Source organism: Lissotriton vulgaris, chromosome 5, assembly GCF_964263255.1.
Source record: "Lissotriton vulgaris chromosome 5, aLisVul1.2, whole genome shotgun sequence".
NCBI lineage: Eukaryota > Metazoa > Chordata > Amphibia > Caudata > Salamandridae > Lissotriton > Lissotriton vulgaris.
This window is the reverse complement of record NC_141693.1, coordinates 754001200-754017405: the sequence shown is the minus strand read 5'-3', so window position 1 is coordinate 754017405 and position 16206 is coordinate 754001200. Positions and strand designations below refer to the sequence as shown.

The window sequence follows — 16206 nt, the reverse complement described above, 5'->3', positions numbered from 1 at the left end:
GTAACTCCTCAGCAGGAACCTCTCTTTGGCGTTTTTCAGCCTATAATGCCCTTTTTCTTCACGCTGAGTAGCGTTTCACGCTGAGTTATTCAATAAAGCACCACTCTTCACAGGAATTTACCAAACAGGCTACTACTTGCTACTACCTGCCTGCAACAATGTTTGTTCCTCCACGTGATGCAGACAATTTCCTTTCTCATGCTCAATAACTTTATTGTTCAAAAAACTGTCTGCACGCACGGACCACTCTCCTAAATGCAACTCCGGTCCTTGTACCTGAACTTTTAATTTACTGGTGACCATTGTGTGACGCATTTTTCTTTCTTCTATTTTTGTGGAGGTTTTACTGCGTAAATTGTGTGTGATACCGATAACTTGTGCTCTATACATCATAGCACTACTATTCCTTTTTATATTTCATCATATTAAGGAGTGCCTTCTTCACAGAACCTCTTTTTTCCGAGTCTGAAGTAGCACTGCTATTTATCTCCCCTGCCTTATATGGGGAGACTGCGCACTCTCAAGCTTACAGCTTCTAAGACCAAACTGCGTCATTCCTCAGACTCTGACTCGACGACGCAGACCATGGATGACATTATTCCTCCTAAACCAGATGTTACTCGTGGGGCAATTCCTAAAGCTAACACCACCAGTAAACTTCTACAACCTGGCTCTACGAAACGTCTAAAAAAAGATCCTCCATCTCCAGGTTCTGCGTCTACATCCACATCCATGGATCTTATCCTTGAAGAAATCCGTGCACTTAAACCCTTCATGGCTGAAACTACTAAAACACTGCAATTTCTTCATGATAAATGGTCCACTCTCGAATCCAGAGTCCTTTTGGTAGAACAATCAACGGAGGCTCTTCAAACTTCCTGCTCTAGAATTTCAACGTTAGAGAAGGATGTCTCTCTCTTAAGGCGACAGACTGAGGAGTTGGAAAATAGAAATCGTCGTAATAACTTACACCTTTATAATCTTCCGGAGCTCACAGAAGGGTCCAATCCAACCACCTTCTTCCAAACCTTCTTACCAAAAATTTTGGATCTTCCACCTTCTACCACACTTAACATTCAACGTGCTCATAGACTTGGTCCGAAAGTTTCCTCCAAACCCCGCGGAGTCATCATGCTCTTCCTACAATATACTGACCTACTTCAAGTACTCTCGGCAGCCAAAGCTAAGAAACAGGTTATGTGGGAAGGTCACCGTTTGTATCTCTCTCAAGATGTAGCTAAAGTGACAGCTGACCGCAGGAAACAATTTCTTGATCTACGACCACGACTGCGGGACCTTGGTGCCAGATTTGGTCTCCTCCATCCTTGCCTCTTCAAGGTCACTTATAAAGAAAAGACAACAACTTTTGAAGATCCACAAGTCCTTGAAGAATTTCTCCGTCACCATGAAACCGTCAACATGGACACTGCAAGACCAGTTTAATCATTCATGTTTTCTCCTGTTCGACTAAAATGTTCATCCTTTTGTTTCCCTATTGTACCTAGTCTCGATTTCCTTTATCCTACTGTATGCACCTATTCCTAGTTTATTTCGTCCTAGTATTGCGCTGTTTCTATATTTGGCTTTCTTATGTACTCCTAACATCTTCTTTTCCATTTTTGTCTTCTCACAGATCCTCTCCTCATGTTCTCCATCCCGGTGTATTTTTGCTCCCTTCAATTGATCCTAAGCTGGTTCCTCAGGTGTTCGATGGCGTGAGTTTCTGTTGTTGATGTCGTCCTCTTCTGGCGTCGTCACCCCTCAGTTCTCATCTGTATTTGTTGTTATGTTTCTACACCTTAATATCTTTCATCTATTCTCTTTACTGTCCTTTTTCTCCATTTTTCTCTCCTTACTCTTCTCTCTTCTTGTCAATTACCTTCCTCTTGATTTTCTATCTTTATGCATTTCACCTACAGCCTCTTTTCGCATTCTTACTACATCTCCCCTTTCCTCTTCACTCATTTTCTACTTTTACTGCATCATCCTTTTTTATCTTTTTCTTAATATTTTATATTCCGAGTAGTTACTTGGAATGTTAAGGGTTTAAATAACCCTATTAAACGTCAAAGAGTCTTAACACATTTGACTAGACTTAAAGCAGACGTAGCCCTCCTCCAAGAATCCCACCTTACAGAAACGGAGGCTACTAAACTTAAACGTTCTTGGGTGGGTCATGTCTTTTACTCTCCCGCTTTAAGTAAGAAAAATGGTACTATTATATTATGTCATAAAAAGTTAGTTGTTTCAGTTACTTCACAAGAATGCGATGTTAATGGTCGTTGGGTTCTCGTTAATCTTCTTATTGATAAAATTCCTTTAGTTATTTTTAATGTATATGCTCCCACAGGTGTTGATAAACTGTTTTGGCCTGCTATTTCTGATAAGCTTGTAATGAACAATATGTTATTTTTGGTGGTGATTGTAATCAAGTTTTTGATCCCTTTTTAGATAGAAATTCAAAAGTTAAATTTCTTCCCTCCAAAAGGCATTCCCAGTTTGTCACTTCTATAAAGAATAATGCTTTAGTTGATATTTGGAGGCTGTGTAACCCAACCCTTAGAGAGTATACTTTTTATTCCCCCACTCACCACTCCCAATCCCGTATTGATTACCTTTTCCTCAGCAAACCCCTAGCACAACTTGCTATCCATTCAGATATAGGTTCCATTTTGATTTCAGATCACGCTCCTGTTTTTGTTGATATTGACCTTATCCCATTCTCCCCTCACTCAGGACGCTGGCGATTTAATAATTCCCTACTCCTCGATTCCAATTTTTGCACCCGTTTTAATTCCTTTGCCACCGAATTTTTTACAATTAATAATCTTCCAAAATCCTCCTTTCCCATGATATGGGACTCATTTAAAGCGGCTGCAAGGGGTTTTATAATTAACTTTGTTTCTCAAAAGAAAAAACAATCTATTTCTAAGTCAACTCAAATTTTAGATAAAATTAAAAAGCTAGAATATGTCTATTACAATTCTAACTCTGAATCTTCCCTTCGCGAACTTATATCTGCCAAAATTGAGTTTAATAAATATACCACCAACGCTGCCTCGAATTCCCTTCTTAAATGTAACTCCCGCTATTATGGTGGACAAAACAAAATGGGCAAACTTCTTGCAAACTATCTCAAAATACGTACTGAAAGAACTAAAATTGAATCTATACAAGGCCCAGCTGGTATCTCTTTGTTTAAAGACAAGGAAATATTAGCTCAATTTGTTTCATTCTACAAAACTCTATACACTCCCGAATCTACTCCTGATCCTATTGATCTTCTCACATACTTTCGAGATATCCCTTCTCCAGATTCTTCCCACATTGATTTCCAACCGTTAGATTTGGACATCACCCTCCCTGAAATTTCACATGCAGTCTCTGTTCTTCGTCGCGGTAAAGCACCTGGACCTGATGGTTTTACCATTGAATTCTACAATCATTTTTCTTCCCTTCTTCTCCCTAAATTACTTTCGTTATTTCAATCGTTCTCGGCTTCCGGATCTTCTCAAGGAACTTTCCAAGAAGCATTAATTTGTTTAATTCCCAAACCAGATAAAGACCACACCCTCTGTTAAAATTATCGTCCTATCTCCCTAGTAAACACTGATTATAAAATTTTTGCTAAAATCATAGCTCTTAGATTAGATCCCCTACTACCAGACATCATTGGCCCTGAACAATCCGGATTCGTTAAAGGTCGTTTATCATCAGACAATTCCCGTGTTTTCTTTAACATTCTGTGTAAAGCCCCCTCCTTATCTACTCCCCTTGCTGCTATCTCTCTAGACGCCGAAAAGGCATTTGATCGAATAGGTTGGGACTTTATGTTTCAAGCTCTTCGTTGGTTTGGTTTCCCTCCTAAATTTATTTCTCTTATTTCCTTACTTTACTCTAGCCCCCACGCATCAATCTTTGCAAATGGTATGATTTCAGATTACTTTCCTCTTCAAAGAGGGGTACGTCAAGGATGTCCTCTTTCTCCTCTTTTGTTTATTCTAGCTCTAGAGCCCTTCTTAACTAAAATTCGTCTTGATGATAATATTACAGGTTTCCAATATGGATCCCAAAATCAAGCTAAATTATCAGTATATGCAGATGATATTTTATTTTACTGTTCAAACCCCCAAACAACTCTCCCTTCCTTCCTTAATCAAGTTTCTTCTTTCTCAGCTGTTTCAGGTTATCGTCTCAATACTGACAAATGCGAAATCTTACCCTTAAATCCTTTATGTCAAAAACATCTCTTTGACTCTTCTGGCTTTTCTTGGCAACCCTCTAAGATTAAATATCTGGGTGTTTGGTTTGCTCCCCGCCTCCCTGACACACTTAAATTTAATTTTGAATCTATATCTAATAAAATTAACACATCAATTAACCGATGGAACCCTCTTTTCCTTTCTTGGTGGGGTCGTTTAGACTCCATTAAAATGATGCTAGCACCTTTAGTTCTATATACTATTTCCATGATTCCTATTCGTATTCCTGACCATTACTTCAAATCGATAGATTCTCTTCTAATAAAATTTTTATGGAAAGGTAAAAAATCTCGAATAGCTCTTTCTTCTTTGAAAAAAGATAAATCCTTAGGCGGAATCAAATTTCCTAACTTTAAATCTTATCACAATGCTTTTTCCTTAAAACAAGCCATGCGTTGGCTCTCCTCGGATCTTCCTCATATTCCTCCTTTATGGCTTACGTTGGAATCTTCTTTGCTGCATCCTTATGAATTCACAGAAGTTCTCTCCTTTTCCTCTACTGTATCATCTCTTCGTTCCCCCATCATTTCTTACTCCTGTTCTCTGCTTCGTCCCTACGTACTGTCCACTTATCCCTCGGCTTCCTCTACTCACACCCAACCTATCTGGCATAATACACTCCTCAAAATCCGCAACCGTTCATTATATTGGAAAACTTGGCATTCTCTTGGTTTAAAATGGATTTCCCAACTCCTTTCTAATAATCATCCGCTTCCCTTTCAGGACCTTCAAACACAATTCTCGCTGCCCTCCTCTTCCCATAAACAGTATTTAACATTGATTCCTTCCCTTACCCAATATCTTGCTTCGCTCCCAATTACCAACTCTATCCCTGTCCATCATCTTTCAATTTCTAATGCTCTTGATCAATCCCTCTCTGCTTCATTTATATATAAATCCCTGCAGTCTCCTACAGATCGCACTAAATCTAAAATCGAGTTGGCTTGGGAAAAAGATCTGTCTCAAATTTGGTCATTTGTTATGTGGGATAAAATCTGGTCCAAAATTCACAGTACTTCCAGAGCTGCTAACACTACGCAAACTTTATTCTTTATATATAACCGTACATTATTTACTCCATCAACTTTATCCTCATTCTCCCCAGACACTCCCTCCACATGTTGGTCCTGTCCTTGTCCCTTAGCCGATCTGAAACACATGTTATTTGATTGTCCTCACATTTTACGTTTTTGGCACTTGGTTTGGTCCCAATTACAAAAGATTTTCCACTTTACTTTTTCTTTTTCCATCATTCACATTTTCTTAGGCTCTCTTTCCCCTGCGTTCACCGGCTCACATCACAAACATAAATTACTCGATCTCTTAATAGCCATTGCTTTTCATCACATTACATCACATTGGAAACAGGCTAACGATGTCTCCTTTACTGCTTGGTGGAATGCAGTTTGTTTTAACCACCGTCTAGATACTAATTTTGTTTCCCCCATTTCATTAGCAATTAAACGTGACCTTGTATGGATACCCATCACAGACTATTTATCTAAGATTGCCAGACCTCCTCCCACATCTCCAGTACGTAATGTTGAAGTCCGTAAACCACCATAAATGCATTTTCTTATTTGCTTATAATGTTTTTTCCATTACATCTACTGTTTATCATTTTATTTATATGCTTTCTTATTCTAGACGGTTTCATATTCCGTTGTGCTTCCTGATATCTAATGCGATTTTTATTTTTTCTGTGTGAAATAGCTTTAATAAGTTGCCATTATTTGTAAGAGAGATTTTTTAGCTCCTTTAACTTATGATTGTTTCTTCATTTTCTGTCTTTGTCTGTTTTTATTTCAATAAACTTCAAACTTAAAAAAAAAAACAGTCAGGGTAAATAAAAACAAGCACCTAACATTAGAATCTACCTCACACTAATTATTTCCCTTAGAAATGTTTTTTTCCCTAGCAGAGGTGGAACTGGCAATGGTAGAAAGTTCTAATAGCAAGGCACCAGGACCAGATGGGATCCCCATTGATACCTATAAAGAAAACATCCCCTTATGGGCACCGCTCCTGACAAATGTGCTAAACACCTACAATAAAGTTGGTTTTCCGTCCACCTGGCAGGATGCGATAGTTGTGTCAATATTTCAAAAGGGCGACCGTAATGATCCCAAATGCTACAGGCCCATCTCATTGCTTGACTCCCGCATGAAGGTAGCAGGTCGAGTTCTACTAAATAGACTACAGGGATGTGCTAAGGACAAAGGTATCTTATCCAAATTTCAATATGGGTTTAAGTCCGGCCTGGGTACTGTTGAGCAAGGACTCAATTTGGCACTGTTGATAGGGAAATATAAAATTGCAAAAAAGGGAAATTTATTTATGACATTTGTTGACCTTAGTTCAGCATTTGACTGTCTAGATCACGATGTCTTGTGGAATACCTTGTCACTGCTTGGAGTTGATCCAAACATTCAAAATTTTATAATGGAGTTATATAGAGGGGCAGGGGCGAAGGTGCGCTACGGTAAGAAAGGCGAATGTTCAGAAAAGTTCCCAATAATGAAGGGTGTCCGCCAGGAATGTATGCTGGCGCCCTTTCTTTTTAACCTTTATATTAATAGTGTAGCAGATTATCTAACACATTTGGCCGTGGACTACCCTAAAATGGCACATCGGCGCCCATTTTACTATATGCAGATGATGGGGTCATTATATCAAGAACACAAGTAGGTCTCCAGAAGGCGCTTACTGGATTCTCAGTAGATATGGGTTCCAGGGGCCTAAAAATAAATATAGGAAAAACCTACACTATGTCCTGCTCATCAAAAAAAAAAGTTCCTTGCTACACATTCATAAATCAGTCAAAGGTAGAAATGACAAATACTTTTTCATATTTGGGGGTTGTTTTTAATTGCAAAGGTTCATGGACCACAGCTATCACTACTAGGTGTTTAGCTTTTTCGCGTGCCATTGGGGCTTTAATGCAGTTTGCAAACAAGTTGGGTGGCAGACCTGTACGCATCTTGCTTGATATTTATAAAGCTAAGTGTGTATCAACCGCTATATACGGGGATGGCATCTGGGGTATCTCAGATTGCCAGGAAATACAGGTGAAGGAAAATGTATTTCTTAAATATCTGTGGGCTGTTCCTAGATCCACCCCAACCTATGCCTGCCATAAGGAACTTGATTTGATCTACATTACTGATTTAGTTAGGATCAGTCCAGTGCTGCTCTGGTATAAAATCTGGACATCCACTGAAACTGATCTAAATAGGGCTATCATCTTAGATTGCTTGAGGCTTGAAGGGTCAAAAAATATAAAGTGGCTGTCTTATGTGCAGGAGTTTTTAACAAACATAGGGCACCCAGAATGTTTTCATGTGCCAACATCAATAATTTCCATTTCCAAAAAGATTCTTAGAGTAAATTGTACCTCCCTCCTGGCCGATCAGCGCTGGCATGTTGAGGGTAAGAAGGCTTTAGTGCTTCATCACCATTCACTATTGCAGGAAGTTGGCCTACAGCCTTTTTTGGGCCATGAGTGGAGTAGCTATGATAGAATGTTACTGGCAAGGCTGAGACTGGGCATCTTTTTCAGGATGGTTACTTTTCCTGATACAAATGATTGGTGTAAAAACCTAAGTAATTGCCCATGTAACGACCGATCAGCACAGTCTGGTATTCACTGTATTCTTTTTTGCAAATTTTATGGGTGGGGTAGGAGAAGATATCTACTTCCATTATTAAAGCACTGGAGAATAAGGCAGTGCAGACCAGCTTTTTTTAAGATTCTTCTTCTCCAGGATGAAATAACCATTTTAACTGTATCAAGGTTCTTAAAATTCATCATTACATGCAGAGCTTCAATGAGCCAATGAATTATGAACTGTTATATGCACTTTCTGTAAATAGTTTGAAAATGGAATTGATGTTAGTTGAATTGTAACTGCTTATTTTAAACTTAAATGGTATTTTAACTGCTTTTTAATGTTTTTATGTGCTTTTATGATCCTTATGGAATCGAATAAAGCTATCTTTGACTTCGACTTTGACTAACCACAGATTTAGGTTGCCAGATAGCGTCAGGGTCCATGGGCAGTGTCATTTCAGTGGGAGAAGACTTAGGCAGCCCCTTATCATTATCAGAGGACGTGTAAAGTGTGAGCTCATTCCAGAAATGCCTTCTCACTGCAATAGGATCCTAGCTTCCTCATGCAATGTACTTTTAGTGCCACAAAACTTACTTACTAACTGTCATTGTTTTGCATAAGTGTATTGCATGTTAGCTATTGTATTTCAGAGCCCTGTGATACATGGTCATAGGAACCTGCAAATTGTGTTGTTAAGCCAACTGGCAATTTGGGTGGTCTGTACTAAAGTATTGAGGCTATTATTGCTACCCAGAATGTTTGTGCCTCCTATCCCTACGAGCCACGACTCTTGTAGCGGGGTATTAGTCGTGCATCTTAGGCCACACCTCTTTAAAGGGGCAGTCTAGAGTTGAGAAACATGCAGTGCTCTTTGCCTAGCCAGGCATCTTCAACAATCACCAACTATGGGCTGTTTAGAATGCTCTTTCACTTGATGTTGTCTGCTTGGGTTGTGAGACCTGGTGAGAGATGATTTAAAGGACTGTCCTTTTTAGGGGCCGCTCTCACCTTTTTCTTATCGCACTTAAAGCAATGGTCCCTGACAACCCTTCAACTGTTAGGATGGAACAATTGTGCCAAGTCACCTGTAAACAGATCGCTCCTTTCACACCTCTGCATTTGTATTCCTTTCTCTGTTATTGTCAAACGTATTTTTGGCTTGCAAAGTGCCTGCCTCTACCAGTCCTCAAGAACCTTGTGAATGTCCCTGAACTTCTCACCCCGCAGGGAGAGCCTTCACAAGCCCATCACCCCTGAGAGCTCCAAGCTGAAGACTCGTGTCACCATCCCTTGTGTTGCTAAATATCAGTGATCCCTGCCAACTCACACAGCTCGCCACTGTGTGACACACGACATCGGTTCCCATCACATGGTCTCCGGTGAGGAGCCGGTATCACTCGGTGGAAGGGAAAACGAGCTGAAAACTACTGGCTTTACATCTCGTTTTTCGAGGCTTTGCAATGCCGACGTCTATCAAGGGGTGTGAAAACACCAGGACCTCGGCATCAGCCTCAGCAAGTTTTTTTGGGCGGGAGGAGGAGAAGGGGGCTTGGGGGAGGGTGGGGTTCAAAAGATATTTGTGGCATGGAGCCCCGCCCTCCTCCTCACACGGTGAGAATGTTCTTCAAGTTGGCTGGTACGTATCAGTACGTTAGTGTAACAGGAACCTGGATCCTGGACCGAGCCCAAGTCCTGTTCTCAGTTCCAAGGAATACAAACAGCGACTCTTCCCTTCCTGTTCATCTTTCTCTCTTTCCTCATAAACAGGCATTATTACTTTGCCGACGTTCACAGAGAACAGAGCGGACGGCCTGCACGTGAGACCCTGCCCTCTGCTGGGGATTAAGAAGCCGGTCTGCTGCCCCCACCGTGACGGAGGCCCTGCAGCCAGAGCTGGTGAGCGCGCGAGAGGCTGCCAAGCGGACACTTCCACTCAGGGGGGATTGTAGTGTCGTGGGGAGCGATAGCATGAATGTAGTGTCACTGGGAACGCAGAATGAGTGCACTGCCATTGGGAGCAAAAGGGTGAACGGGTTGTGGTTGGAAATATGCGTCACTGAAGCCATATAAATAGAGTGTCAGTGGATCAGTGGGCTGAGTGCAGTGTTATTGGGAATAAAGTGCCTGTTACGGTTTTAATTGGGGCAATAGCATGCATTCAGTGTCATGAGCGGGTGCAATGTCTGACGTGTTATTGAGTGTGATAGTATGAGCGAAGTGTCATCTGTGGATGGGATGGCTGAAGTGCTACTGAGTGTGATGGAATGAGTGCAGTGTGTTCGGTTGAGTGCGATGGCTGAGGTGTTCTTGAGTGTGATAGCATGAGTGCAGTGTCATCTGTGGGTGGGATGGCTGAAGTGCGACTGGGTGTGACAGCATGAGTGCAGTGTCATCTGTGGATCGGATGGCTGAAGTGCTACTGAGTGTGATGGGATGAGTGCAGTGTCATCTGTGGGTGGGATGGCTGAAGTGCTACTGGGTGTGACAGCATGAGTGCAGTGTCATCTGTGGGTGGGATGGGTGAAGTGCTACTGGGTGTGACAGCATGAGTGCAGTGTCGTCTGTGGATGGGATGGCTGAAGTGCTACTGAGTGTGATGGGATGAGTGCAGTGTCATCTGTGGGTGCCATAGCTGCAATAGCTGAAGTGCTACTGAGTGTGATGGGATGAGTGCAGTGTGTTCGGTTGAGTGCGATGGCTGAGGTGTTCTTGAGTGTGATAGCATGAGTGCAGTGTCATCTGTGGGTGGGATGGTGGAAGTGCTACTGGGTGTGACAGCATGAGTGCAGTGTCATCTGTGGATGGGATGGCTGAAGTGCTATTGAGTGTGATGGGATGAGTGCAGTGTCATCTGTGGGTGCCATAGCTGCAATAGCTGAAGTGCTACTGAGTGTGATGGGATGAGTGCAGTGTGTTCGGTTGAGTGGGATGGCTGAGGTGTTTTTGAGTGTGATAGCATGAGTGCAGTGTCATCTGTGCATGGGATGGCTGAAGTCCTACTGAGTGTGATGGGATGCATGCAGTGTCATCTGTGGGTGGGATGCTGAAGTGCTACTGAGAGTGATGGGATGAGTGCAGTGTCATCTGTGAGTGCCATAGCTGCAATAGCTGAAGTGCTACTGAGTGTGATGAGATGAATGCAGTGTCATCTGTGGATGGGATGGGATGGCTGAAGTGCTATTGAGTGTGATGGGATGAGTGCAGTGTCATCTGTGGGTGTCATAGCTGCAATAGCTGAAGTGCTACTGAGTGTGATGGGATGAGTGCAGTGTGTTCGGGTGGGTGCGATGGCTGAGGTGTTCTTGAGTGTGATAGCATGAGTGCAGTGTCATCTCTGGATGGGATGGCTGAAGTGCTACTGAGTGTGATGGGATACATGCAGTGTCATCTGTGGGTGGGATGCTGAAGTGCTACTGAGAGTGATGGGATGAGTGCAGTGTAATCTGTGGGTCCCATAGCTGCAATAGCTGAAGTGCTACTGAGTGTGATGGAATGACTGCAGTGTGTTTGGTTGAGTGGGATGGCTGAGGTGTTCTTGAGTGTGATAGCATGAGTGCAGTGTCATCTGTGGATGGGCTGGCTGAAGTGCTACTGAGTGTGATGGAATGAATACAGTGTCATCTGTGGGTGGGATGCTGAAGTGCTACTGAGAGTGATGGGATGAGTGCAGTGTCATCTGTGAGTGCCATAGCTGCAATAGCTGAAGTGCTAATGAGTGTGATGGGATGAGTGCAGTGTCTGCCTGTGGATGGGATGGCTGAAGTGCTACTGAGTGTGATGGGATGAATGCAGTGTCATCTGTGGGTGGGATGGCTGAAGTGCTACCGAGTGTGATAGCATGAGTGCAGTGTCATCTGTGGGTGGGATGTCTGAAGTGCTACTGGGTGTGACAGCATGAGTGCAGTGTCATCTGTGGATGGGACGGCTGAAGTGCTATTGAGTGTGATGGGATGAGTGCAGTGTCATCTGTGGGTGACATAGCTGCAATAGCTGAAGTGCTACTGAGTGTGATGGGATGAGTGCAGTGTGTTTGGGTGGGTGCGATGGCTGAGGTGTTATTGAGTGTGATAGCATGAGTGCAGTGTCATCTGTGGATGGGATGGCTGAAGTGCTACTGAGTGTGATGGGATGAATGCAGTGTCATCTGTGGGTGGGATGGCTGAAGTGCTACTGAGTGTAATGGGAGTGTGATAGCATGAGTGCAGTGTCATCTGTGGATGGAATGGCTGAAGTGCTACTGAGTGTGATGGGATGAGTGCAGTGTGTTCGGTTGAGTGCGATGGCTGATGTGTTCCTGAGTGTGATAGCATGAGTGCAGTGTCATCTGTGGATGGGCTGGCTGAAGTGCTACTGAGTGTGATGGGATGAATGCAGTGTCATCTGTGCGTGGGATGCTGAAGTGCTACTGAGAGTGATGGGATGAGTGCAGTGTCATCTGTGAGTGCCATAGCTGCAATAGCTGAAGTGCTAATGAGTGTGATGGGATGAGTGCAGTGTCTGCCTGTGGATGGGATAACTGAAGTGCTACTGAGTGTGATGGGATGAATGCAGTGTCATCTGTGGGTGGGATGGCTGAAGTGCTACCGAGTGTGATAGCATGAGTGCAGTGTCATCTGTGGGTGGGATGTCTGAAGTGTTACTGGGTGTGACAGCATGAGTGCAGTGTCATCTGTGGATGGGACGGCTGAAGTGCTATTGAGTGTGATGGGATGAGTGTAGTGTCATCTGTGGGTGACATAGCTGCAATAGCTGAAGTGCTACTGAGTGTGATGGGATGAGTGCAGTGTGTTTGGGTGGGTGCGATGGCTGAGGTGTTATTGAGTGTGATAGCATGAGTGCAGTGTCATCTGTGGATGGGATGGCTGAAGTGCTACTGAGTGTGATGGGATGAATGCAGTGTCATCTGTGGGTGGGATGGCTGAAGTGCTACTGAGTGTGATGGGAGTGTGATAGTATGAGTGCAGTGTCATCTGTGGATGGAATGGCTGAAGTGCTACTGAGTGTGATGAGATGAATGCAGTGTCATCTGTGGGTGGGATGGCTGAAGTGCTACTGAGTGTGATAGCATGAGTGCAGTGTCATCTGTGGATGGAGTGGCTGAAGTCCTACTGAGTGTGATGGGATGAATGCAGTGTCATCTGTGGGTGGGATGGCTGAAGCTCTACCGAGTGTGATAGCATGAGTACAGTGTCATCTGTGGATGGGATGGCTGAAGTGCTACTGAGTGTGATGGGATGAATGCAGTGTCATCTGTGGGTGGGATGGCTGAAGTGCTACTGAGTGTGATGGGATGGATGCAGACAGTGTCATCTGTGGGTGGGATGCTGCAGTTCTACTGACTATCATGGGATGAATGAAGAATCATGTTACTGTTGGGATGGGCACAGTGGCATTGGGCTGAAGAGATGTGCACAGTGTCATGGGGCAATTGGATTCGGCAGCAGCCCTTGGGGCAAAGGAATAGGTGCAGTGTCATTGAAGTAAATGTTTTCTTTTTTAAGGAAGTTTATAAATCAGCACATGCTGTCGCACTTCAGGCACTTCAGTGTGCTTTCATGCAAAAATACATGTCATGTGGAGCTTGGAAAGAGGAGTGATGGACGGTAATGGACATATTAAGAGAAACTTAGTGCAGAAGGGGGATGAAGTCGGTTGGTAAAGCTTTCCCGAGAATAATAATGTAAAAAGGGTCGGTGTGGAAATTCAGAAGAATGAGTGGGGAGGTATAGCCGGGAGGAAGGATTCATTTGGTGGTGTGAATTGTGGGTAAAGTTCGGGTATAGGTATGTTTCTCGTTCACTGTCACACTGTTCCTCAACTCAGCTGAACTTTCCTAAACAGTTCACTTTTTAGCATCTTTCCTGAAGTTTAGTTAGAATGGTTATGTTCTTATTGACACACTGAGGGTGTTCTTCAGTTTGGAACGTTGCATCCAGTTCACTGCCTCTATGTTTTAAGTGCTTGATTTTTTTGTTGGTGAATACTTTTGAATGTTAAGGGTCAACGTCACGAATGAAGGCCTGTGTTCTGGGAAGACCATGGCAATAATGCAAGATACTATGGCCTCAATCACGCTTTTGTGGAGAGGAAATCGGTGCCTTTAGTACAATGCTGATGTTTTCTCATTTTAAGCTTACAGCTAAAGGCAGTGCTTAATTTGCAAATCAGCAAGTGACAGGGCCCAACAAATTTCTCAGGAGCCCTGTGCAAACTGCACCGCCATCCCTGACAAATGCCAGTATAGGTGCCAGCCATTAACAATGTAACAGTTTGAACTATTCCAGCACCCCCAAAGCTGTTAAGATAAACTGGATTCACTGGTATCATATTTTTAAAGTATTAAATAAAGTCCTGTTGATGTGATCATTTAAAACAAGTGACAGTACCGAGCATCGGAAAAAAAAGCTGGCACAAATTAAGCACTCGATCTGCCTTGTTTTTCACTATTTGCAGCCTGTCTGTTTTTTGGAGAGGCCTTTATATTCCAGTGTACAATAATCTATCTAACAATACATGGTAAGCTAATTGAGAAGGCAGACACTTAAGAAATGTTTACTTACCCTCAGACCATATTTGTGAATAATGCTATTAAGGAATTCAAGTCCATTGTCACAAAGAGATATTGATGATTCCAGGCATAATAAAATCTCGTTTAAGAAAGTCAGTACTATCTTGTACATAAGATGGTAAAATATGCGGCACTAGAGGTTAAAAAAAGTTATCGATATATCTGGATGTATTTTTTTTAACATACTTCCAACAGCCAATATTATCGGGTTGGTAGAGGAATTAGAAACACACTAGCGTTTTCGCTCAAAGTTATGGTATGGGTGCAATGGGTGTATCGTGCCTCAGGAATTGACATTCCTCTTATTATAAAAGGCTGTCATCTTTCCATCTACTTAGCAATTTTTTGTGCGAGTATTGTTACTCCAAAGACTCACTCTTGTCCATTTTTCCGTAACAAGATAGTAGGCATTCAGCCTCGTTTATTTGTTGTTCTTTTGTTCTCACCACTGCATTTCCCACTTTATCATGGCTTACTAATTATATTTTCATCTTTTCTTAACGATTCTATAGTATTTTCTATCCACAGTTGATATGTTGCCATCTGTCCATTTGTTTTTACATTTCTGTTTAAACTTTTTAGAACATCTATGACTACCTCATGAAAAGGGGTAATGTGGCATGTATCTTGAATGTGGATTAAAATTACTTTCACTATTGGTTCATATCTGAATAGATAACTTTTCGGTCCTACTTATCTTCCAAACTATTTAGAAATTCTTCACTTTGTGGTTCAACTAGTGCGGGTAAATTGTAAATGTCCAAATTTTAGATCTCCTTACCTATTTATACACATCTACTTTAGTCTGAGGTTGATCAGAAGTAAATTTGGAGCAGAAAGCTATTCCTAAGTAAAGCATTTTCATATCAGTTTTATTCAAAACTCTGGGGCAGATTTACACACTTTTGCTCCGGGTTTGCATACTAGCTCAAAATGTTTATTTTAAATGTACTTTCCAGTGCAAAACTGTTTTGAACTGGGAAGTTGCCTGAAAAAAATGCGAAGCTACACTTTACTGTACTTTGCATCATGTTGTGTCACGGGGATGCTCCATAGCTAGTACATGGGCGTTCCCATGCATCCGCTCATGGTTTGCAACACAAAGCCCTTTCTACTGATAGAGTGCGCAGGTCACCAGACTAGGATCTTACCAATAAGTGCCTGGGCCCATAATTTCCGAAATAAGGACATCAATTTTATTACTCCAGACAGGTGACATATGCTCTACTACCAGTTTGTGTTTATACTAATTCCTATACCAGTAAGTTACCAATCTTTGTCACTAGATACCTAAACACGATGAATCAGGGAGTTCAATAAAAGGAAAGGCACTCAAAAAATACCATAACATTAGTATTTATATAATAACTACAGACTCAGGATAGGTTCAAATTCTTTATCTAATCATCATCATCAAAAGTCACAAGCCACAGGTTAAAGGCAATCAAACTATCAATAACCAAGATCAGAAACAGCGTATAGCTATGTAAAAGATAGATTATGCCAACCATTTAGCAAACTTGAAATAAAGGGAAGGTAGAAACAAAGAACATGCTAATTTTAGAAAGTATACTTTCGCAACTTGATTAAAGGAGGGTAAAGAAAGGGAACATACCAAACCCAAAGACTTTTGTAATTCATTGGCAGTTTGAAAAGGAGAACACAACTTATGCAATTTGATTATTCAGATTTTAGCTCAATAACTATAGGGAAGGTAAGATTTGGAGCATACTATAAATTCAGCTTATCTCCTTAAAGGAAGGGT

At 42.1% G+C, this 16206-nt stretch overlaps 1 protein-coding gene across 2 annotated transcripts in view; it reads left to right on the top strand.

The window, feature by feature from the left end:
* Window positions 1–9489: 9489 nt before the first annotated feature.
* The window catches only part of LOC147711505 (acidic phospholipase A2 CTs-A3-like), a 129382-nt gene continuing 122665 nt past the window's right edge, over window positions 9490–16206 (top strand). The window contains exons 1-2 of one of the 2 annotated variants that reach the window (XM_086922197.1): window positions 9490–9509; window positions 9641–9769. In XM_086922197.1, coding sequence (XP_086778323.1) covers window positions 9491–9509; window positions 9641–9769 — 148 coding nt within the window. In that variant the 5' untranslated portion in view covers window position 9490. The other variant, XM_086922196.1, reaches the window with a different exon arrangement.